The sequence below is a fragment of the Trachinotus anak genome, unplaced genomic scaffold, assembly GCF_046630095.1.
Source record: "Trachinotus anak isolate AG129_WGS33_773 ecotype Australia unplaced genomic scaffold, CSIRO_AGI_Tana_v1 ptg000014l, whole genome shotgun sequence".
Classification (NCBI taxonomy): Eukaryota; Metazoa; Chordata; class Actinopteri; order Carangiformes; family Carangidae; genus Trachinotus; species Trachinotus anak.
In genome coordinates this window covers 4,725,001-4,750,808 of record NW_027273865.1, presented here as the reverse complement: position 1 = coordinate 4,750,808, position 25,808 = coordinate 4,725,001, and the positions used below count along the sequence as shown (strand labels likewise).

Sequence of the window (25,808 nt, the reverse complement as noted above, 5' to 3'; positions counted from 1 at the left end):
TTTCTAGCTTTTGAATTTGAATTTCATAATAGCCAAAAAATAGATTCTTCACAATTTATTAGTGATTTAAATTTTTAGATGAGGTACAGATATATTTTCCCAGACTGACTCTCGACTGATTCTTTTGCAAACACCAGATCTAGTTCCCAACTTTTTAAAGCATTTAGTTCAGTAGAGTTTGTTGTGTGAAGTGAAGAATAGATACTGTATGTGACACACATCCTCTGAGGGGAGATTTCAGTGATAATAGATTTTTACTTTAAGAAGATGGAGAGGGACTTACCGCTTCTGGCCATGAGTGTCGAGATTTGACTCTTTAATTTTTAGGAACAACTATTGGTCACATTCTTAAGAAGGAGGTCAACACTGAGTCTGTGCTAATGAAAGGAAACCAGAAGCTTTTCATTTTGTGTTGACTGAGGAACTTTGTTTTTTGTTGCTCCACCCAAAAAACCACAGAAGATCACAGTGTGCATTCAGTCATTTTTGCATTAGGTAGCATCAATCAGTCTCAATCAATCAAATGATAAATATCCTGAAATTATATTAGCTTATTATAAATCTTACATTATGATTATGAATTATATTTATTTTTCTGCTTGTGCTGCCTGTGCTTGCTGCTGCAGAAATGAGTGACAGTTAAGACAGGACTTGGTCCAGACACAGATGTGGTTCACAGTCAGTTCAACCCAGAGAGGGATTGAGAAGAGAGAGAATAGAAAAGAATGAGGAAGAAGCTGGCTGGAAAATGCTTTGAGTGGTGTGGTGTTTGCAGCTGATTGAGGACTGCAGAGCACCAAAACAAGCAGAGCTTTGAATGAAAGTGCCACTGCTCTTTTCCTGGGATTAGGAAAGGAGATTAATTATGGAACGTCCCTTTAAGCTCATTCTGCCCCTTTAATTAAACCTAAAGTCTTATCTGCTAACACACACATTCACTCCACTCGACATGCACCCAAGACTTCATGCTGACTTCATCTCTTTCTCTGCATCCATTTCTTTCTCTTTCTTCTCTCATTTTTCTCTCCTTCTCTCTTGTTCTTATGCTCTCACTCCAACACACACACACACACACTCACTCAGTGCCCCTGTTGTGTGGTCACTCTGTGTTTCGGCCTCCACTTAGCAGCAAACACCAACCGCCTGCTGTTGCAGCCAATCCAATCGCTGAATTTGTTCTCAGGGCTGACCAATTGGCTCATTCTGCAGAGGAGTTTAACTGAGGATATCTTGCCCTGATGCTGTGTGTTCACTCAGAAACAGACAAGTGTGTGTGTGTGTGTGTGTGTGTGTGTGTGTGTGTGTGTGAGAGAGAGAGAGGTCCTTCAGATTCTGTATGAAATGGTGAATTCTTTTCTTTGTTTATCAAGTAAAGATTGGTAGGGCTGCACCTACCAATTATTTTCAATATTGACTTCTCTGCTGATTATTTTCTTGATTGATTCATTAAATTCTCATCTCATATGTGTCAGAAAATTGTGAAATATCCTTGTTATAATATTCCACAACACATTGTGACATCCTTGAGTAGCTTGTTCTATTCAACCAACAGTGTAAAAGCCCAGGATATTAAACTTACCATTGTTTATGACAAAGACAATCATCAAATCCCCACACATGAGGAGGCAATGAATATTTGAAACAAATAACTGATACATTTAATAGATTAATCAATTAATGATTAATTGTTTCAGCTCTAAAGAGTAGTTTAAAAACAATAACTGAAAAATCCATCACTGAATCTGAGAATTCATTACAGTTAAAGAGGAGGGAATTAGTTCAAGTGCTAAACTCTATTCCTTGGGAATTTCAGGGATTTATTTTATCTTATTTTTTGTCTTCAGAAGCAGAAATCTTGATGTATTTTGTACGTCTACTCTGCTGCATTTCATATGGAATTATTGTACTTGTTACTCCACTTAATTTTCTTCACAACTTCAATTATTAGTTACTTAGCTTATCATGATTTTACATAGAAAAAATGAGATTATTTTATAAAGTCGGATCCACTAATACAGATTAAACTGCCCAACAGTATAGAGAGTAGTTCAAATTAGTACAACTATGTACATTTATGCATCAGTAATAATAACACAATAATATAATTTAAGGTAGTGATAGTATAATATGTACACTCATACTCACTTAGGAGCACTTAGTCTTGATACTTATACATTTTTCTGATAATACTTACCTACTTTTATTTAAGGTATATTTTCATTGCTGTTACCTATAATGAAGTAAATCCATCCATATTTCTACTCTTTGAGTAACAGCTCTGAATACTTCTCTCACCACTGGTTATTAGACAGTTACATAGATACAGTGGTAGATAGTAGAGAGATGGCAGGAAATGAGGGAGGAGAGAAAGATGGGCCATGTAATGTGTGTAATATAAAGTATATGGTCAGTGCTTTAAGTCCTCAGCCAAATCCAAAGCCAGTCAGATGAGGATAATCAGAGAGTCACAGAAATATGTTTTTATTAAAAAAAAAACACAAAAAAAAACGACTTTAATTGATCAAATAAATGTGAAAGGGAAACTCAGGACTCCTGTTCCCCTGATACATTCCTGCTGCTGGAACAACATTATGTGTGTAAAATTTGCTCTCGATGTGGGGTTGACCCTTATTCCCAAGAGCATGAATAAATGATCTAATAACACCGTATCCACTATGCAATGCAAGGGTTATTCAAGGCCGCTTTAAAAGCATCAAAACATGTACTGATGTAAGTATTTTGATGTCTGAACCAGATTGTAATGTTGACCATCATTGTAAACACTTGTGGTGCATCTGTGTGTGAGTGTGTGTGAGTGTGTATGAGCAGCAAGGGTCCAGACCTTCTGTCTGCTAATCCCTGGTGCTCTCCAGATGTGGGAGAGACAACGGCGCTGTCTGTCCATCCACTGTCACGCATGGCCAGGGGGGCTGTTGCCCTGCCAACAGAGCCACCAACATCTGTAAACATCTGCTGAACCACATTTCAATAAACTGCTGCAGTCCGAGTCTGTCCCACCAGAGCAGCATTGTCCCAAAATGAGATGGGATGAGATGCCACAATGTAAAACTACTGAAGCTTCTCTTTTATAGGTCCCCTACAGTCTAAAGGTAGATGTCCATGTGTTTTTTGATTATAAAACAGGTCTAGGTTCTGTATTAATACTGTGAAAGTATCAAAGCCTCAGTCCACAGAGAACTGCACACAGTCTGTATTCAGAAACTGAGCCTTAAAACCAGCCGTCAGGACTTCTGTAACTTTGTGATGTCACAACAAAGCAGTCACTACTCTCAGCCATGCCCCAAGCTCCGCCCACCTGGACCTACTGTCAAACCTTGATGGATTTGATTCCCCTGGACTTTTTTTTTTTTACCTGAAATCTGCTAATTTTTTATTTAATCAGTCAGAAAACAGTCAGCCAATCAGAAGAGAGGCTCAGAGGCTCAGAGCCTCTCTTCTGATTGGCTGACTGACCCGTTGTTACTAGAGCTCGAGAGAGTTACTAAGTCTCAGAGAGGAGATGTAAAACTACACTGAGATAGCTTTTTGGCATAAAACCGCAAATATAAAGTTGAAGCCAAAATTATTAGCTCCTCATATGAAATTAGACAAAACTTGTGATTTCTCCATGGAAGTGACCTAAACCTAAACTAAGAACAGATTTCTTCATATTATCCCTCAAAATTTCAACATAATTTTCTTTTTTCATGATGCCATGCACCCTAACAAGGCTCCCTGTGCCTGAGGCTGCAAAACAGCCCCACAGCATGATGCTTCCACCACCATGTTTAACTGTGGAAACTGTGTTCTTAGGGTTGAAGGCCTCTCCCTTTCTTCGCCAAACATAAGCAACATCCATGTGCCCAAACAGTTCCAGTTTAGTCTCATCAGACCAAAGCACAGACTTCCGAAAGTCGTCTTTACCTTTTAATGGTTCATGGGCAAACCTCATTCTGGCTCTGATGTGCCGCTCTTTCAGTAAAGGGGTTCTACTGGGATGATGGCCCTGAAGCCCACCATGATGAAGAGCCCTAACAACTGTGTTGTATAGCCTCCACTATAATAGTTATAGCTCATAATAGTGGAGGCAGTATAGCCCCAAGACTGATTTCCTTTGTCTTTGGCACAGTGAGTAAGAGTAGTCCCTCACAATAATGTGCTCAAGCGCCCTGTTGGAGTCCTTTTATGCTGATTGACTGCACAGGTGTTGTTAGGGAGCTGATTAATTGATTAGGTGTGTTTTAAAAAACAAAAATTCACAGGGGGCTAACATTTTCGACCACCCCATTTTTTACTATATTTGATATAAAGCAAGCTAGAAAATATATTTTAATTCCAAAATGTACCAAAAGATACTAGTAGCACTGGTGTGTGTTTTATTATATCAAGTTTTATCAACGCTGCAAACGTTGGTCAGAATTTTAGGAAAATGTTCCATAATTCCTGGGGGGCTAATAATTTTGGCCTCAACTGTATCTTCTTATAGATATTACCACTTCAAATAAAACATCTGAAAAGTGTAAAATATGGGACCTTTAGAAACCATTAAATTACTTCAAATGTGTTTAACTTATAAACAGTTATATATTAACAGACAGAAATTCCACATTCTACTGCGTCTAATGTTAGAAATGAAAACAGCAAACATGTGAATATAGTTCTCCTTATCTTTATTGTATAAAAAAGAAAAAAAGTAGAAAATTCATGTAGAAAGTTTACAATAGAAAAAAAGTTGAAAACAGCAAATACACACTGCATGTGACTGACACTGAGCGTCGTTGGTAAGAGGGAGGCAGGCCCTGAACCAGGAAGTGCGCTTTCACCAGAAAAACAACCAGGAGAAGAGCAACTGCAAAGTGCTCACAGCACCGGGCTGGCCATCACCTGCAGGCTGAATCATCTGAGTACTTACAGGTGGACTTGTGGATTAGCTGAAGAGTTTTTTCATCAGACATTGCTTTGTGATGACAGCAAATATGGCTAAAAACACGGCTAGCAAACCGATCTACAAATATGAATACACACGCAGTAAACAAGTGTCTACTGTGCTAGCGTTGTTTGTTCTTTGTATGTTGCTTAGCCACATGTTATCTGAACATCTGCAGGCTGTGGTATCATCATGACTTTATACATGAAGGCTTTTGAAATGGCCCTGTGCTAAAAACATTTTAAAAAGCATTGAAGGCTGAGTGAGCGTGGTATGATGAATAAAGAAAAAAAAAAACACAAAAAAACCTGACGAAACACGTTAGCCAAAGCCTCCAATTAATGCCCAGTTGAGCTTTTGAGGTGTTTTAAGTGTAATATGTCAAATACTCCATTAAGTGGGCACTTTAATTCAGAGTACGATACAGTACACAAAGGTATATTTTTAGCACGAGTAGCATCAGTAGTACTACCACTGTCCAGAATTGAAATTAGAAATACCCGGTTGAATCTTCAGTGAAATGAGTTTTAAGTTCAGTCAGTTTAAGCTGTTAAACAAAAACTTTCAGTATTGCCAACAGTCTGTGAGGCTTGATTTCTTCTTTGTGCTTTCAAGAGTATAAAGGGAGAGTTTTGGTACTTTTCCATCTCATCTGACATACACATTGAAAGCCAATACATCACGTCCAGTTTCTGGAGAGGTTTGTGTTATTCTGTAATGCTGGATATACACAAACACTTACATCATAAGCATAGTACCATTTAAATGATTAAGCCTTTTTTTCAATTTCTAAAGCTGCTAACATTTGAAATGAAAGTGCTGTATTGACTTTCAGTGTGTATATTAACAGCTTCAACTCCCATCTTATTCAATCTCTATTTTAACAGTTACTACTTAAGTAGAGCTTAATTCATAGTTTTGATCAGGAATGTAAGAAAAAATAAATAATACATGACATAAAAAAGTGAGAACGAAAAAACAAGCTACAGACAGGCTACTTTCCAAAATAAATTATGCTCTTAACATGAGCAATTAACATTTTTTTCCCCAAACTACAATGAAAATAATCACAACCGAGGGGGTTATTTTACAAACATCCTCAAATAAGTTCCAACAATCAAAAGATCCAGATCATATATTTTTTCTTTAACTCATGGAATATCATCTCAAATCCACTGGATTTAAATTCAAATTCGCTCTACTGTTGCCAACGGCCACTCAGGAATACAGAAAGATCTCCCAACAAACACGGTGAACTCTCGCTTTGATAAGTACTTTTTTTTCAGCTCACTTAGATTTATCTTCCAAAAGAATATTTACATATGATCATGTAACTATAAACACTGTCAACACAGGCCAGTGAAACCCTGCCAGCTCCCAACACTGGCAGTATGAGAGGTGTGGAGGTATGTACAGTGGCAATTTCCTGCGTGTGTGTGTGTGTATGTGTGTGTGTGTGTGTGTACGTGTGTGGGTGTTTGGGGATTAAACTATTTCTGTCCTGAAATGACCTTAAGCCTTGCTGACTCTGGGACATTTGAATGTAATGCAAATGACACTTGACTTTAGTGGCAGAAAACAAAGCACTTAAAGAGTGTGCATGTGTACTTCTTTGTGTGTGTGTGTTGTGTGTAGCTGATTGTCCTGGTGTTGGCTGTGAGTGCTGAGCAGAAAGGCACGTCGTATGATGAAATGAAGCAGTTTCAGATTGGGGGAGAGGTTCACTCTGTGCTTGTCTCCCCAGTGGAATCACACCCGAATTTTCCCTGCGATGCAACTACAGCATCCACTTTCACAGTTTAGAAGAATGAGGGCATAGGATGCAAAATAAAGACACAACAGTAATATGCACACACACATGACGAGGGTCAAATCATGTCTGTAATAATTACTCAAATTAGTTTTAACCAACTCTGAGCTTCCACAGCAGAAAACGTTGTTATTATTACTGGAAGATTTTTACATTGGACAAAGATGACACATGGTGGCTGATATTAACGAAGGAAAAAGCTCCAACAGATGATGAAGACCTTCACTTCAAAACCAGGTCATTCACAACCATACTCCTCTGTGGGATTAAAAAGACAATTCTGAAATATCTGTATTCACCACAATGGATAAAAACTTTTTTACAATGGTATCTCAGTACCTATCTGTTTGACCCAGGTCAGCCATGTGCACACAAACACACACAGACTCACACACACACACACACTTGAGTCACGCTTGCTACATCAACAGCTGAGCCCCAAGACGTCGACGAAGACAGTGAAAGCAAATTGATTTTACAAAATATACAGGTAGAAAAATGACAGTCGGTCTGTCAGCTGCAGTCTGTACCAGCAGACTGACCAACGGAAGGACCATCATACAGACAAACTGGTGGCATCCTGATCCAGCCCACAGGCAGCAACAACACCACAGCTCGTTCTCCCGAACTCTTTGTTCAAGAAAATGTTCGATTTCAGGCTGCGTCAGTCGTCCAGGTTCAAATGCACAACAGTGCAGCAACCAGTTGGGACTGTTCTCTTCACCAGCCACACTCCGACAGCCAGAGGCCAAGTCCTGAATGTAAAAAAAAAAAAGCCGCCATGGTAACTGGTCGTTGAAGGTGAGACGGCCACCTACGTGAGCCTGTAGAGAGTGCTGAGAGTCTGGGTGACGAAATTGAGGAATCCTCGGCAGGCATCTCTCCAGTCCTGCCAGTGGGGGGCAGCGTGCTGCGAGAGACAATAACAGATAAACACAGACGTTTGATGATTCAAAATCTGAGCTTTTCAGACATGACAGACTGAATCACATAGCTTCAAGCAAATCACAGCTGTCCCCTATTGTCCATGTCGACATGTGCAGCAGCAGCTGAGAAAGAGCCTATAATCCAGTTTCCAACAGTACTGAGGTGGACCTGGACATCCACAAAGATGTAATTATTGAAATGAGTTTGACTGGGCTCATGTGTCAGGTGATCGTTTCTGAAACTGCGTGGTTTCAGGCGTGAGCTGCTGCAGCATTTCTGAACACGTCAAATGTACCAAACGTTTAACAAAGATCATTTGAAAACTGAACAATAACCACCTGGGTGGAAACAAAAAAAAAACACACTTGAAGCTGATTCAATATCTGACAAAGACAGAGAACTCAGCAGAGAGAGGAAGCATTGAAAAAAAGTAACATGATGTCATTTTGAGGGAGAGAAGTGAACAGAGGGATGTAGTGGAGAGAAAGAGACGGCATGTCTGCATGGGCTGGAATAATGAGCAACACTCAGCTCAGCTCAAACCTGAGGATAAACAAGTGTATGTCTGTGTTAGGGATGCTACTCTGAACTGCCTGAACCTCACGTGTCTGCGGTTAACCCTCCCTCCCTCCTGCCCTATGTCCTTTCTGTACAATCTCCATCCCTCCTTCTCTCGTTTCCTCCCTCCCTCCCTCCTTCTCTTATTCCTTTTGTTTCAAACTGTTCATTTAGAAAAAGTGTCTGACTGTGCTCTTGGCCCGGCTGGGTTGTAAACAACACACACACGCACAATTTCCCCAATTTCCCCATGAGAATAAAGTATCTGTCTGTCTTTGTCATGCACACACACACACACACACACACACACACACACACACACACACACACACACACAGGCACACACACAGCAGACAGACAGGACAGGAGACAGTTCAGTGAGGGCAGCGACCGCAGAAACCTGCTACACATGTTTGCAAAGGGCTGTTACACCCACATAAAGTGTGTGTGTGTGTGTGTGTGTGTGTGTGTGTGCGCGCGCGTAGTCCATGTCAGAGTGAGAGCCAAGGGTGGGTGACGTCATCTTTGTTTATGTGCATAAGGCGCGGGATGGTGAGGGAGAGAGAGCAGTGGGGATGAGTGCGTGTGTGCGTGTGTGTGTGTGGTAGGGGAGGAGGTGGAGTGGTGGTGGTGGTGGTGGTGGTGGTGGTGGTGGGGGGGGGGGGGGGGGGCACTGCTGCCAACTCCTCACGCGATCTAGAGCACAGAGGGAGGGAGGGGAGAGATAAAGAACTGACAGTAAAAAGAGGAAAGACAGCAGAGGAGAGAAACGCTGTCGTTTTATCAGACTGTTTTAAAACCAGAAGGATACTCACTCAAGTAAAGTGAGTATTGTTTAATGAACAGAAATGACTTCTGCATTTCTGAAAAACTACTCCACTAATAAAGTTATTGAATCCATATACATGATGATAAAGACAGTGCAGAAGGACAGAAAGTGAAATCAGAGGAAAATCAAGTGAGGGAGGTAGGAAAGGATGGAATTAAGAGGTCTGGATCCTAATTTCTGCCATTTATATGGAGAAGGAAGAGAGGGAAATTTTATTTAGTATTACTATGATTTGTATTTGTAAGGAAATAAAAGAGAGAGAAAGAGAAGAAAGTGAAACAATAAAATGAGACAGATGCAGGAAAAGGTCAGAGGGAACAGGAATTAAGGAAGGAAAAGAATTACCGGCTCACAGCACACAGATGATACTGATTCATTCTCTCACACATGCAAGTATTGATCTGTCTTAACTACTGGCATGCACGCACACACACACACACACACACACACACACACACACACACACACGTAATTTTGCATGTTCATCCATGCAACAACATGTGGACTGATAAGATTGTAGAGAAGTTGTATGTGTGTTTGTGTGTGTGTGTGAGAGAGAGAGAATCAATGTGACTGTGTTGTGTTCAAAGACACAGTAAACACTGTACACACACACACACACTAAAAACACTGAAAATCACTACACTACACCGTGTAGGCTCTGGACTGGACTGTCAGGTGTTGTTAACCTCATTACGTTTTCTTCACGTCTGTCCCTTCAGCACTTTGCAGTTTCTATCGGTTGCTGGCAACTTGCGGGACAGTCAATGACTCATCCACTACTTTTAAAGCCTGGTTAATGCTTCTTGCCCAGGATCAACGCACAGCCCACGCCGCAGCCTGCAATGGGGTTTCTATGCCATTGTGTGTGTAGTTCAAACAATGTTAACCGGAGCTAATAAAAGCTGGACAACCTGGACATCAGAGGAGATGCTGTGCACCAACACTGGACTGATCGAGGCAGAAGCAGGCAGAGTTTTCTGTGCTTGTCCAGACGCTGAGAGACATGGATGAGACATGCTCCCAAGCCACAGTTGTTGCAGGCTGCGTTGCTGTGTTGTGTAGTGTAAGTATGTGGCTTTCTGATGACTATTTATAATCTCATTTGCCACATATGCTTGTTTGTATGAGAGGAAACAGAGACAGCTCAATGGTAAATGTGTCTTTTCTCAAATCTATTTTCAAAGCAGCAGGAAAAACATTAAAACTGGAATAAAGTGAATCAGAGGTTGATCAGTAAGAAAAATACTGGACAAGACTGATAAAACCATATTTTCAGGTCAGTGTAAGTGTCTATACATCTCTCCTCTCCAAAAGACCGAGTGCATCATAGATTACACGTTTAACCCTGCCCCTCCTCTTACCACTCTGTGGAGGACTGTGGCGTTATATTCATCTCCAATGACCCTCAGCTGGCTGGCCACTCTCCTGACCGTCAGCTCCCGCGCTGCCTCTCTCCTGGGGACTCTGTGGTGTCCTGAAGCCCGGGATGGGTGCTCGTTCTCGGGCAGTAGGTCAGGTAGAGGCCCCTGGTGGCTGGAGGCCTCCTGGTGCTCCTCTGTGTCCGAGTCTGCAGCAGAAAAGGCAAAATACATTCAGAAAATAAGATGCTGAGAAATGCACACATTTCTCCTTCTCCCTCATTGCATTTGTACCATAGTTCTTCCTGACTCTGTCTCTCTGTTGAGAAGAAATGTTCAAGTATGTAGAAACAGAGGAGCTTTATTGGGCCCACAGAGCCTCTGGTTATGCTTAATTGATTCTCAACAAGCAGCGCACATTAATAGCCTCCTTATAAACTAATGTAGACATTTCAAGTCAGGGGGGTCTGTGCACACATACTAACACATGGGCAGGCTACACACACCAGGCTGCCAAGCAACAAAGACTTCTTTAGTGCACAAACACACCAACATACACCCAAAAACAAACAATAACACACAGAAATCCTCAGTCACACTGGCCTTCAGGCCGTAACTGCTCATCACGTTCAACATCCACTCAACTTTACAGGGAAGTGGAGTGATCTGTGGATAGATTAGTTAGATAACCATAAGGGTTTAAATATCTTGCTTTCATATGTTTGCACATGCATGTTTTTGCCTGCATAAAGTGGAGGATGTGACTTTTATTGTCTCTGATGCAGAGGGAAGAGGAACTGACAAGGTGAATTTTCTTAATATGTAAAATATTTTGTAAACTTAAACTTCAGTCTTGACCTTTGACATTAAAAATTGGTAACTGTGGCATCCAGTGGGGTTGTTTGGTTCCCTGGCCTAACTCACTCTCTCACACACACACACACACACACACACAAACACACACAAACACACACAAACACACACAAACACACACCTCTTAGGGAGGCTGCTGGGGTGATGGTGACTTATTTTCCTCTTCATGGAACTTGGGAGAGTAATCTCTTAATCTGCTTAATAAGTCTGGTATGGAGAGGTACTGTATGTGTGCGTGTTTGTGTTTGTTGTTTGTGTGTGTATGTGTGTTTTTTTGACAGACGGATACCTGTACCTTCTGTCTGGTCACTTCAGTGTGACAAACAGGGCTAAACCTACTGGAGATGTTATGATTTTATGAATGCTGACTCTTCTTTCAATTTCAAAGTGATTTCTGAAAGTTTTAGAAAAAAAACTATTCATCTGTTTTTTATTTGTTTCCATTTCCTTACTTGTTCATTTCATTATTTCTCTTGCTTAATTTTGTTTCCTCAATCAGTTAAATCCTATTTTATGAAGTGGAAGAGTGGAAGCATATAAACCACATGACTGATTTAACTACCACAAAAAACCCAAGGAGTTGACACTTCACCTCTTTTTTCTCATCCCCTCTTCTGTTTTATTTTATTTTTTCATGTAACTCAAACAAAACAAATTAAAAAGTGATTCCTAATTTTAATCTTTTGCCATTTCATTTTATTTTATTCCATTCTCTCCAGAGAGGAAGTGATTATCTACCCTAAATTATACTGAATTAAATCGGAGTGTGTTTGGCACTGTGCAGGTCTCTTTAGGATGAACAGTCACCCTGTTCTAACCTTTCTTCGACACACCTTTGGGTCCCCGGCTTGTTTTGTTACTTTGTCCAATCACAGCTTTTCTGTGAAGCTACCCCTGTTTCCTGCATGGAGATGATCACCTACGGCAACCACAACTCTAGTTGCCACAGAAACTGGCACTCCTGGCAACCACAGCATTTGCTTTGCTAGGAGGATTACAACTGATCCTTTTAAGATGCAGGTGACTAGACAGAGAGAGAGAGAGAGAGAGAGAGAGAGAGAGAGAAAGAAAGAGAGAGCGGCAGAAAAAAAAACGGAAAACCCTGGCTTGTTGCCAAGGTAACTCTAAGGCAGCACTCCTGGAGATGTCTCAGTGCGATTGGCCAACAGAGTGGGGGGCCAAGCTGTGATAGGGTGAACTGGAGGAAAGGGGGCGGGGCAGGGGATGAACCTGCCTGTGACAGGCTGACAGACTGACAAGGTGACAGAGAGACCGCCTGACCAGTCATGTATGGGAGGCAGGAGGTGGTGGTGGGGGGTGGCATTAAAAATCAAAACAGACCAAATCAGATGAACTAACAAGCCAGGCAGGAAGCTTAGTGATGAGCTGGATAACTCCCCGATTTAACAACACAACTAACAAACTGACTGATGGATGAAACAACTAACTGATTAATGAACCTGCAAACTAACTAATTACAGCCAACTAGCTGCCTAGTTGACTAACTCAGTGACTGATTATTTACATTGATTTATTCAGTGACTGGTAACTGAGTGACTGGCTGACTGATTATCAAAGCAACTGATTTATTAGTCATTGTGGTTTCTGTCTGGATTATTGATGAACTCACTGATTGACCAGAATAATTAACTTATTGGGTAACACACTGACTCCCTCATGAACTGACTGACTGTTTGACTGTGTGATTGGCAGAGTGGCTGTTAAGCCTGATTAACAAACTGACAAACTTTCTGACTGTTCAACCAACAAACTTAACTACTTGACTTAATGAATGAGTGGTCTGACTGAATGGCCTCAGTTACTGTTGGTGACCAGCTAAGGAGAACTGACTGACCGACTGACTTGGTCCTCATGGTGGATCTGGTCCTATCTGTTGGCAGCACCTGGAAGTTGCTCGACGTCCTCTCAGATCATATTCTTCATTAATGTTTAAGATCTATAATGCTGTCATCCTGATTGTCCACATTGTAAATCTACTAAGTTGTTCTATTCTGTTCACACAACCTCCATTGCATGTGTGTGCGTCCTGGTACAGGGGTCCCTCCTCTGTTGCTCTTCCTTGGTTTGAGCTTGATTACAGATCCCTCGAGGAAAATTTGTGATACTAAATATATAAATGATATTTGACTTGACTTGACTTTTTGCTGCCTGGTTGAGCCGCACACAGAAGGAGGAAATGCTACACATTGTTTCCTTCTTGCAGCCAGAGCACAGAGGACAAGTCTGAACATGCCTGAGACAAACAGCTGACCTACAGCTGAGAGCAGAGGAGGTGGAGGAGGAGGATTTGGGGGGGGGGGGGGGGGGGGCTTATCTGTTTACATTATTACAAATCTGTCAAAACACAATGGCTCAGTGCCAAACACAAACCTGCCTTTCCTGTAACCTGCTGGGTCACTGTTGCTTCCTGAATTTCCCTTTCTACATCTCCAAAAAAAAAAAAAAAAGGTTTAAATTTACTCCACTCGCTCTATCCCATGAGAATAAAATGGGTCTCCCTCTTCACTTAACTTAAAGCTCTCCTGTTTGACCAAACACAAGAGCCAAGTCAAGTCATAAATCTGCAACTCATAGACATTTTATGGTCTTATCCAGAGTGACAGCAGTAGGATAAGCTTCTACACCAATAATACTAATAAAAAATACCCAACAGATAAGTTAATAATTCTTTTGCACAACCAATAAACTGGTGCAATGTCCATGAACATAGAAGAGATTTTTCTTTCTATCAGTCCCTCATTTGAGCCAAATGAAAGAGGAGAGCATACTTGTCCATCATTGCCAATGTAATCTCCCTCCTCACGCCTCATTAAGTAAAGATAGACAGAAATAACACGCAGTGTCTGGTGAGCGAAACCAGATTGATTGGTTTTACTGTTTTGTGTAGCTTCGTGACACACCAACACAGAGGCCTGCTGGTTACAAGGCCAAACTACAAAAGAAGAATCACATGTTTATCCCTGGGACAGTGGTAACACATCCCCTCATACTGTACTCCCCCTCCACCTGCCCCCCATCAACACTGCCCAAACACTGCCTTGGGTGCAGTACACACACAACCAATACCCTCCTCCTACCATTAATGTTTACTAAAGGGTGGGGGTCTGAAAGGTAAACTGTGTTTTCATTAATTTAGACCAGAACCTGCATCCACTGCAGCTGTAATCTAGTATCTGTGCAGCGTGTTGCTGCAGCAGTGAACCTGGTAGCACTGGTTATAAATCAATGCTGGCTCTGTTGCTGCTCGTTCTGGCAGGCTAAATGATGACTAATGTGCTCTGATACCGATCTTACAGATCCTGGTGTTACATTGCTCCCTTTCCGTGTCTGTGAAAACAAGCGGAAGAACTAACCCATATGGTTTTAATGACACCATGCTACAACTCACTTACAACTGCAGATTTTTATCCTCCTCTACCCTCAGTCCCACCCATAGGCTGTAAAATCGTTACCCAGTCAGCACTGTTTTATGCTAATTATAAGAATGAATTCCACTATCTTACCTGACTCCTCTCCTGCGAAGGCACTGGGTGTCAATGCGCCTCCGGTCCTCTCTTCCCTCCGGTTGCAGAGTGGCGATGGAGGAGCCGTTGGTGATGGCAATAACGCGGGTAATTGCTGGTGAGTCTGGCTCTCGTCAGGCAGCTGATATGGCAGATAGAGAGGCTGCAAAGGGTGCAGGTGGTGGTGGTTAGGGTGGAGGTGTATGGCACCATTGCCAGTTCCAGAGCCAGTGGTGATGGTGGTAGTGGTGAGCAGGCCGGGCCAGGTGTGGAATGGACGAGGCAGCTCCATGCGGCAAGTGTTGTGGGGAGGAAGAGGGCCGTTTCCTCCTCCCCCTGTCTCCCTGACGCTCTCGATGGTCTCTGCTCGGGCCATCTCAGTGGTTGCCTGAATCACACATGGAAAACATTCAAGAACGTATATAAATACACACCCATAGACAGCAGGTACTGCTGCATCAACGCACATTTTACACACAAGTGTTATGTATAGAGCTGAAATAGTAAATTGACAGAAACACAACTACTTTGAATCTGTTAATTGATTTGGTCATTTTAAAAAAAGGGGGAAAAACAAAGGCAGATATTTGCAGATGATTTTCTGCTTCTCTGTTTGAGGTTTCTGGTTGAATGAAACAAGAAATTTGAAGACATCACCTTCAGCACAGCAAAATTTCTTGGCAATTATTAGATTTTTCAAAGACTAAACGATTAATTGAAAAAATAATTGACAGATCAATTGATAATGAAAATAAGTCTTACTTGCACCCTTTTAGTTGTGTACGTGAATTTGAAATCAAATTAACACAAAATAATAACAAAACCAAAATAATAATAATAATAATAATATCTATAACAATTACACTACTAAAAATCAAAAACACCAGAAACTCAACAACAAATAGTCCGAACACGGGACTGGGGGAATGTGTAGAAAGTTCCGGTATGTTACCGCACACTCTACTGTGTAGGACGCAGGTCTAATTTTAGCCCCGCTGGGTCTCTCTCTCCCCCCTCCGCTCTGCAGCAATCTGACCCCCAGCCTGTGCTCTCCTGCGGACCGGCAGAGGGCGGCGGCGGGTCCGCTTCACAACCACGAGACTTATGTTTGTAAACAAATCCGTGCCACTCTAGCACGAGGAAGCACGCACGCGCACACACAGCGGCGAGTCACGCGAGCCTTTCCACGGGTGACGTGGAGGAGGTGCACCCACGACCACCCTCCGGCCGCTGACCAGCGGAGAGCGGCTGAACGGCTCTCCGGCACCGGCCCGTGTGATTCTGCCACCCGGAGGTGAGCGGCGGCGCTGCCCCCCCCCGGCCCAGAAAAGCTCGACATTTGATCAGTTTACACGTTATTCGGTCAAACTCCGCCGTGTTGACGGTGCTCCGGTCCCCGGACACACACACACACACACACACACAAACTCATCTCCGTCTGTCGTGAAACTCAGATTTTCTGTTTGTCAGTTGTGTATCGACTGCGTTTAATTTTACTTTATTGTGATTTTTCTCAACCGGGCAACATGTTAACGTGTCTGTGTCTTGACGAGTCGGGACCTGTCACAAAACAATAAAACAATAAATAAACAACACACATGGGTCCACGAAGATGACCTTCGTGGACCCATGTGTGTTGTTTATTTCATCTTTGACCAAACGCAAGAAACCTAAAATTGGTCCAATGCAAACTTTGTGCCACATTGTGTATCTGTTATAGAAAGCTAGTTAAGCAAACCTTTTAAAAGAAGCAGGCATTAAATGTTAATTCAGCCAAAGTTTAAAGCGCAGCTTTTGCCGACAGCTGGACAGATGATGCAACTTCGCGCTGTCAAACCCACCAGCAGCTGGTGCAGACAGAGAGCACCTACTTGGTCTAAGTGACGATCCGTGGTGAGGCTGTCTGCAGGTCGGGAGGCGGCCGGGACAGGTGGACATCAGAGACAGTCAAATGTGCCAAAAACGAGCAGGTGGTGCGACAGGTTCAGGATCACAAGGTGCTGAAGTCCACTCGGGGGAAATGTGTCACTCCATTTCAAGTTTCCCAGTTGGATTGTCTCGATCAATGTTCGGTGACTTTCTGTCTCGGATTAACCCATCAAAACGAAGATACCGACGCGCAGCCGGCGACTTGTACCGAGCAACGGGGCGGTTTGTTGTCTGTGCTATCCGGACTTTGAGGTCTGAGCTGCCCCTCGGTTCTCCTCTGGTTTTAGAGGATGTTTGTTAAGACGGTGGAGTGGAGCTAACATCCGGTGGGAGTTTTCAGAATAAAACCTATGTGAACCATAATTGAACACAATGAAAAATGTCGTTCTTCTTTGGTGTTCTTAAAAGTTTCACGTTTCAAAGATGAGATGAAGGTTTAAACAGATTTTTTTATTGACATATTGTGGTAAATATAACATAGTGAGAAAGGCTCATATGGACCTAAACATGTATGACAAATGATGTGAATGCTCCAATGTGTACACATTGGCACTACTACTGGGCACGCAGCCTCTGTATGACATGGGTGTTGATATTTCTTGTTTGACAGTCATAGACCTCAATTAAACGAACAAATAAATGCAAACTGATCCCAAAGAGCACCAAAACAACCATTACGTGACACAAAGTGGTCGTTAATTGTCGTTTCTAGCTGTTTTGCGAAATATGGGTACATCAAAGGGAACAAATGACCAGTGTATCACTATGGCAGAGATGTAAAAATGTGCCTATATGTTCATGTTGTTAGTTTTACCCAGGACCATATCTACATGTGAGTTTAAATCTATTTTAAAAGCAAAATATATATATATATATATACCTCATAAAATGTTCAAACTCAAACATAACGTTCAGAAACTACACATTTGGCCCTGCTTCATATGCATACTCATATAGGCCTACTCCCCACAGATGATTTATTTACCACGCACCCGTCTTTTTGACTCCAGTACATACTTTTATTTTGAAGGCTGAATCACAGTGTTGTCTGAGTATCTTAACTTCCTCCCAATCCCTCCTCCGCCACAACAAGTGCTGACATGCTCCCCCGCATCACCCCCCCCCACCCCACCCCCTCCACCCCACCCCCTCCACCCTAGTTTTCTACTTTTCTTTTTCTTTTTCTGTATTTTTATGCTGTTATTGTTATCAAATCTGAGTCTTTCTGCAGGACTATAAAAACAACGCATTTATTATGTTAACTCCCCCTCTATAGTTGTATATCTATTTCTTCATCTCAGTCCAGCAAACTTCAGTATCATCATAAAGTCCTTCATCACAAGGGATTAACAATTTAACAGTTATTGTCCCTCATATCCTGTATTTTCCCTTTCCTACCTCTTTAACTCTCTCTGTCTCTCATCGCAAGACACAATACATTTCCTCATCAGCCTCACACAGGAATCAACAAAACATCCCCTCATCTACACACAAACACACTCCTCCTCTCCCTCCACCCCCAGCCGGCCTTCCCCCAATTTCCTTCCCAGTTTGACACATCTGCAGCAGCTGTAAACCCAAACAATGAAATCCTGTGTGGAGTGGAGCTGAGTCGACATTTAGTGGCACTGTTTACAACACTTTCATTGCAAGTGCAGTGAGACTATCAAAACCATTGGTGCCTATGATCACTGCTGACAGTTGTCATTTAGTTCGGGATATGATTCATGTAAAAAAAAAGAAAGCTCTCTTTCATAATGAAGCAAAGACCCAGGAGAATTCTTCTTGTTAGTGTGAATAGGTTAATGTTGGTTATCTGGTACTGCTCAGCTTTGGGAGGAGAGGGTTAGCTCAAGTTAAGATCAAGGAGCCTCGCTGGTATAGGCCTGTCTGGGACAACTTTAAGTTCTCATATCTAAAGATTAAAGGTTGGGGGTTTATCTCATCAATGCAGTTACAACAACATCAAGACAAAATAAACATTAAACTGAAACTGTAGTTTTGCCAGTGACTCCATCCATGTCAATGACTCTCTTGTGACACCACAGTGTAAACAAGCCTGTGTAGATTTAAAATACCCAGGATCCCCTGTTAGTTGAGGCATCTTAGGTAGTAGCAAAATGTCTCCTGCTGGACAATTTCAGACCAGTGGATTGACGGTTGGTTGTGTTAAATTTTGGATTAAAAAAAGGGAGGAAAACTGTAAAACTACATCAGATCAGCTGCACAACCTGTCGAGCTGAAACTCACATTTCAGTGAATTTTAATCTTCTCAAAAAAGGCAAACAGTAACAGCAGTGGGGTGTAACTACAGCTGTGGATGCCAGTCTTGTGCAAACAGCAAAACTAATTTAATGAGAAGACTGCTTCTTATTTTTGTCTGTTTGATGTCAAATTTGCAGTGAAGTCAAGACATTAACATTCTCCGTGCTCACTTGTACAGTGACTGCTTAAAATGGAAAATTTGCTCCAGTGAAAAGGATTTTTTCTTTGTACATATGAACAAAGACATATTGCTCTACCTGCCCTGTGAAATAATATATTTGGCAAAGTTTCATTGCTAGTATTTTTTTTCCCTGAATGTGATCATGTCTTACTGTGGATTGATTCAAAATGACTGACAATCAAGATCAAATTCCACCTACAGAAGAAAACCAAACTGGTCTCTGTGTTTATTAGTTTCCATATTAGGTAAATGTGGTGGAAATGCAACCACATTTTTTTTTTAAATGCATACTGAGTCTGCAGTTAAGCTTCAGTGGAAATCCACAGCAAATTATAATCCAGGATTAGTGAATGTTTTGTTAACACTGGAATCCAATTATGACAAACCACATAATCCTAATATGCAGTCAGCCATTCAACACATCTGGACACAAATGGCTAGTTGCACACGTAATGAATAGTTTACAGGTGCATTTTTTAAAGAAACATTTTTAGTTTTACTAAATAATGCAAAAGCATATCTGTACTCAAATGTATTTCCTTGTACTTAATGCTTGTCTATTTTGTAAATTCACTTTGACATTTTACAGCTTGATGCTCAGGCTGCAAGTCACAACAGCAGTGTAATTGTTCAAGCTTTTACACCCTATAGTCTGAAAACCCTGCATAACATTAGCATCCCAAATGACTTCAGACACCCCCGCTGTCTCAACCCCTGACCCTTGGATCATTGTGCTCTGGGCAAACCCCTCAGCTGCAGGGCATGAGACAGGGGCGTCACAGCTGAGCTGCAGGGTCGGAGGCTGTTTAATCGGCTGGAAATGGCATCTTGTTTCAATACCCCCGTCCACCGCCTCCACCTCCTCCAGCAGCAGATTGGAACACACCCCCTTGTTTGGGCAGGAGGGGGGTGTAGGGAGTGAAGCGGGGTGGGTCCCCTCTCTGGTACATGTCCGGGCGAACATCCTCTGCCAGGTTTGAGAAAGACAAACAGACTTTGTATGACATGTGGTGAACAGTTAGCTTGTAGAGACAAGATAATAAATGCTAATGAGAGTCAAGACTGTTGCCATCATCAAAATCCTGTCAGGGTGCTTTTATTATATTGTTGCAGTTGCAGTTTTTTTTTATGAATACCATGAACTTTAAAAATAATAAGCTGTCATGAGTTTGTCAAAAGATACTTCCATAAATTTTATATGAAAATAAATCACTGGTACTTACATGTTACATATCATTCTTAAACTCTTCTTTTTCTTCATCATCTTTTCATCATCATCCTCATCTTTCTTCTTTTCAGCAGTATTAAATCATTTGGGGAGTTAGGAGTTACAAAACACCATGCATCATCATTTTTGGAAGTTTGGAAATGCAGTGACAAATTTTTAAACACTTTATAACATGAAAATGAAGACGGGTACATGCTTCTCCATCTGCATATAATCGAACATGCACGGGTGTCATTTAGTGACATCCACGATTCATTTTGGGGTTTTTAAAAAAAATGTTTTTATAATGTTTTTGTCTTTATACTGAAGTCTTCTCTGTGGTTGGGTCTCTTCTCAAATCAAATCAAATTTTATTGTCTTGAAGGAAGGGTTCACATTTTTTCTGGATGGCAACAGCAGGGTCAGACCTATAAACGCACATGTTTTCACAAAGGCCATTGCTCTTGATGATTTAGTTTGAACATTTCCTATTACATCATCAGGGGGCATTTACAGGCAGTGTTGCCAATTTAGCACCTTCGTAGCCAGATTAACCAACCTTTCAGATCCCTTCAGCATTTTTTTTTTCAAAGATTGTCACAAATCTAGCGACTTGGACTCTGGATGAACCAAAGCTGCCCTCCGAAGAAGAGAATCACTGGTATTGCCCTGAAAACGCAAGGTTGGCCTTTCCCTCCCCATGCTTGTCCTTTAATTGACCACACTGCAGCTGACATAGCTGTGAATTAGCTCCTAACTTTCTCTCTGAATGATCATTTTACATGTAAATATAGACAAAATCACAGTATACCCGTTAACTTATGTGTTTGGTGATTTTGTCAGATGACGTCGTGGTTATAGAGAGCTGCAGGATATTTAAAAATCCCATTGACTTTTTGTCAAGTTAACCAGGGTGACTAACGTCTGGGTTGGCCTTCAAAAATATGTCATCCTTGCAGCACTCCATATAAAATCATCTACTAGGTTTTGACCTTGTCTTGTTTCAAGTCTGTCTTAGAACAATATGGTCCTCATGAGATTACTGGGACAAGTTTTGCTTGCTTTAATAATTCTGTTCATATTGAACATCAGGAGAGCCCTTCATAACATGCTGTCAGTTTAAGTGATGGCGGGATGTTGGTGTCTGTCCCACCACACCTGCTCTACCTCTTACACAGACTGTGAGCACCTGCACTGCCAACTTAAAGGCGGAACAACAATGATCCCCTATTCCAGGGAGATAGAATGAAGTCGCAGTGTGCAAGCCTCGAACAGGCTGCAGGGAGCTTCAGTCAGTGAATTAATTTTCCTCTTGAGATAGAGTCTTTTTAGTATGTGAATGTAACCTTTAAAAACCTAAATCTGAATTTTCTGATTCATACACTGTTTTGATTGTGATTGTCCTTATTTATGTGGATTCCTGCAACAGAAGAACAAGTGCAGACTGAAGGGTCAGACACTTGTCAGCATAAGTCTCTCAGGCACAACACACTGAGCATCCAAACACCCTCTGATGCCAACTCATGACTGATGCCACCTGTGGTGAAGTCACCTGCCAAGTTTTTGGTTCCAACCTGCATCACCAACATTGTTTTCTGCCATGCGATGTGTGTGTGTGTGTGTGTGTGTGTTTGGGGGGTTACACACGCTGTAACCTGAGAGCAGCCATGCAATCAAGACGACATGACGGCACCAGATAAGCTCTCTGACCCTGAAGCTCTCTCTCTCTCTCTCTCTCTCTCTCTCTCTCTCTCTCTCTGTTTCTGTCTCTCTCACACACGCACACACACACACCTCAATGCCCCCCCCCCCCCCCCCCCCCCCCCCCCCCCGACAGGTAATCTATACCTCTGCAGTTGTGATAAGCATGTAAATGAGATCTGCCGCCTTGTGTCTCACCTCTGCAGTCGAACCAGGTCGCTCTGCCCTTCCAACAATCGGTCACAGCCTCACAACCTCTAAATCACTCCAGCAGAATGTTGTGTTAAAGTTTCATACACTGGCTGAAGTTAAACTTTATCTAAGGATTTCCTGGCAAAGCCCAGATTGTTGCATGACCAACTCATCAGTGACTAACAGTCAACCATGTTATATGTGGGACGCCTGCATATAGGTGTTAAGTTTACTTGCACAAATTCTTCTCATGGCTTTTAGACATAAGAATCTCAGTAAAAACACAGACTGCGTAAGGACATGATAGCAACTTACACGCACGCATGCATGCATGCACGGACACACACACACACACACAGAGTAGGCAAACAAGTGCATAATTTAATCCACATTATGGCAAACATTGATTTTTTCATAATGTCATTGCTAAATGTAATTTACTGTACTTTCATATGTTTAAACTGTATATTTTTCATGTTTATGGTCTTATTTGCATTATATCAAAAATCTAATAATTGCATGACCTTTGTGATTTAACTAGCTTTACATTTGGTTTTACCTCAGTTGGTTATTATTGTGTGTCAAATACCATGTTTCATTTTTCCAGCCTTGTTTCTCTGTTGACAGCAGTAAAGGCAGAATGCTCCATTCACGTTGCTGAATTGAACGCTATGAACTTCTGCTACTATTAAGAGCAAACAAACACCTATACCACTCTCACATGAAAACTTTGTGGCTTTATGAGTTTCAGATTTTGTTATTCCAACTCTCAGTGCGGGGTTATGATATTTTCTCTGTGGTTTGGAGACAAAACTCTAAAGGTCTCTGAAACCCTCAAAACTAATTAAAGAAATGGAAAGACATGTGGTTGTCAGGCTTAAAACTGGGCTGCTTTGTTTTTCTTAGTTCCTGAAAAGTTGACATTTTGAGGATAATCTGTGTTCACCCACTAACAGTGGTGTTTGTTGGCCCGTATCCAGCCTAACTGATCTAATAGTCTTAATTATGTGACAGCAGCACTTACAGGTGAATGTGATCAGTGTGTGGTCACTTTATATTTGCATCACTTCACCTACATCTTCACCTTCATCTACAATTATCAGATGCTCTTTTCTTCCTTCTGTAGCTTAATCAATTCAAAGTGAAAGATGAAGGCTGTGTGATTCTATCTCACAAACTTCACCCTTAAACTCTCCCTCTCTCTCTCTGCCTGCCTTTCTCTCAGTTGCTTTGAATCTGGTAGCAGGTGGGGGACATGATGACGTCCTTAAAGGAAAGAGGAGCCCTCTGATAGGTCAGTAGAATCCCCATCAAGTGTATGTGGCTGGTATTTGTCCTGTGGTTACCAAAACACAAGGCTTCAGCGTGTGTCCCCACTAATGAAAGCTGAGCCAATGTTTGGGTTGCTACAGTGACATCATTGTTTTCACCCTCAGCTCCTCCACAGACCAACCCACTCCTCCTCCCTTCATCTACCCCAAAAAGCACCCAGGTCAAATCTTTTTCTCAGTTTCTCCTCTGTCAATTGAATGAGTCGCAGAAGTAAAAGGACTTTTTCCTTTGACATTCGCTTCCTGAATTGAGTAAATTAATATCACTTTCTCTACACATAATCCAACTTCTGTGCAATAATTGATTTATTTTGGCCACTTGAGGGCAGTGAAAACAAGCTGTTAATACAATATTGAAATTTTATCTCCTTTTTAAGTTGATAAAGTGAACATGTTTGCAAATAGTTTCCTATTTAGAAACTGAAACTCATTGTTTTGTGGAACAACATTATGTTTCATTTGGAGTTGTGTTTTGGGCCACCTGCTGAATGTAAGTCTAGTATTCACTCTCTTCAAACCAGGGTTAAAATTAAGGGGGGGTTTGAGGGTTTTGGATTAAGACTTGGACCCCCCCAAAAGAGGTAAAAACAACAGCTCAAGGGGGTTGAAACATACAGTATCATATTTACTTCTAATTGTAAATATTGCAATACATTTCCCATATACATCCCTGGAAGACTCTTGTAACATGATTTCAGACACCCCCAAAGTGGTTCATACCATTTCTTAACAATACCACTTTTATTTCAGTTTAAATGTTGAATTCATGGTTTCACAAATAAGTCCTTCTCAACTTCTGTGGTTGCAGTGTCTGCAGCTCTGCAGCAGTGAAACCAGACCAGAACCAACAGACAGAGGAGATCTGTGTTTGCAAGATCTCACGAGACTGTGTTGCTGAGACAGAGATGGGTCTTGAATAAAAATAATTTCCTCCTGATTTGTTGGTTTGAAAAATTACATGTTAGTGTCATAATGTTCAGAGGATCTGTGGCTTGTGAAAAATGGAACCAATATTTATTTGGGTGACTACAGGGCAAATAGTCATAATCTGTGATCACATTCACTTCTCCCATTGGAATGAATAGACTCAGACCTGCTGCTGGTCTCCTAAAGGGGCGGGGGCGTGGAGAAACCCAAGTCACACAGATACAGGAAATAACTGAAAATGAACCATTTCACTTCTCTACTGTCTCTGATATTAGTTGAACATCTGCCTGCCTCTCTCCCATCAGCTCACGTCTCTGCTCCTGTCTTTGCAAGTTGAGACTGTAGTTTCTAACTATTTAGCCTGTTTATTTTCTTACTTTTAGAGTTTCTGAATTAGATCATGTCATAAACCTATGGATGAACACTCATGTTAGCTCGTTTCTAACCTTTGCCTTATGTTACAGTTTAGCTAACAAATGTTAGCTCGCTGATAGCACACCCATTGACTTCCATTGTTGGCTTGGTATTTCATTACCAATATAAAATGTCATATCTTTATTAGCAAACACTGTTGCTCAGTCATGAGCAGTGAGACCATGGAGAATAGTGTTGTGTGGCTGTGGTGGTTTAGTTAGTCGTTTACCTTTTTCATATTAGCTTTTATAATAGTCACCTCCTTTGTTTTCACGGGTTGAATAATTGAACAATATTAAAATCCATGTGTGCAGAAGGGTAAGCAATTGTATTAGCAGTGGAGGAAAGTAATTAAATAAACTTGCTCTAAGTACAGTAGTACAGTTTTGAGGTATTTGTACTTTACTTGAGTATTTCCATTTTATGCTACTTTATATTGTACTTCTTCAGTTAACAGAAGCATGCGCCTGCGCTGTACAGGGTTGCCTTTGTCATTGTATAATTCGCACTCGGCTCTCCGCTCTGTTCTTGGCTGGCTCTTTAGCTGCTAAATCCTCCATTATGTTCACCAGCTGGTCTCTCACTGTGTGTGTTTGCTTCTGTGCAGGTAGTTTTCAGTGGCTCTTTAGAGCTTTTCCTCTGAAAGTAGCTGCAGCTGAGAGCGGTGACAGTGAACCAAAGCAGTGAAGTTGTGGACTGGACGGGTGAGATTCAGGCACTAATTCTCTGTAGGTTCATCACTACAAGTGACTCCTTTCTCATTGTCACACATCTTCACATTGTCTTTTGATGCATTACTATTATGTAAAAAAAAGCAGGGATGAAGACATTATCCCTTTTCTGGACACACTC

At 41.6% G+C, this 25,808-nt stretch overlaps 1 protein-coding gene across 1 annotated transcript; it reads right to left on the bottom strand.

Moving 5' to 3' along the window:
• Nucleotides 1-4,653: 4,653 nt before the first annotated feature.
• On the bottom strand, nt 4,654-17,119 carry bbc3 (BCL2 binding component 3). The gene is made up of 4 exons (XM_071496739.1): nt 16,681-17,119; nt 14,810-15,197; nt 10,416-10,621; nt 4,654-7,647 (listed from the first exon to the last, which is right to left on the bottom strand). Exons 2-4 carry the CDS (start codon nt 15,183-15,185, stop codon nt 7,552-7,554), a joined length of 678 nt encoding a protein of 225 aa, XP_071352840.1. The 5' UTR covers nt 15,186-15,197; nt 16,681-17,119; the 3' UTR covers nt 4,654-7,551.
• Between the last annotated feature and the right edge of the window lie 8,689 nt (nt 17,120-25,808).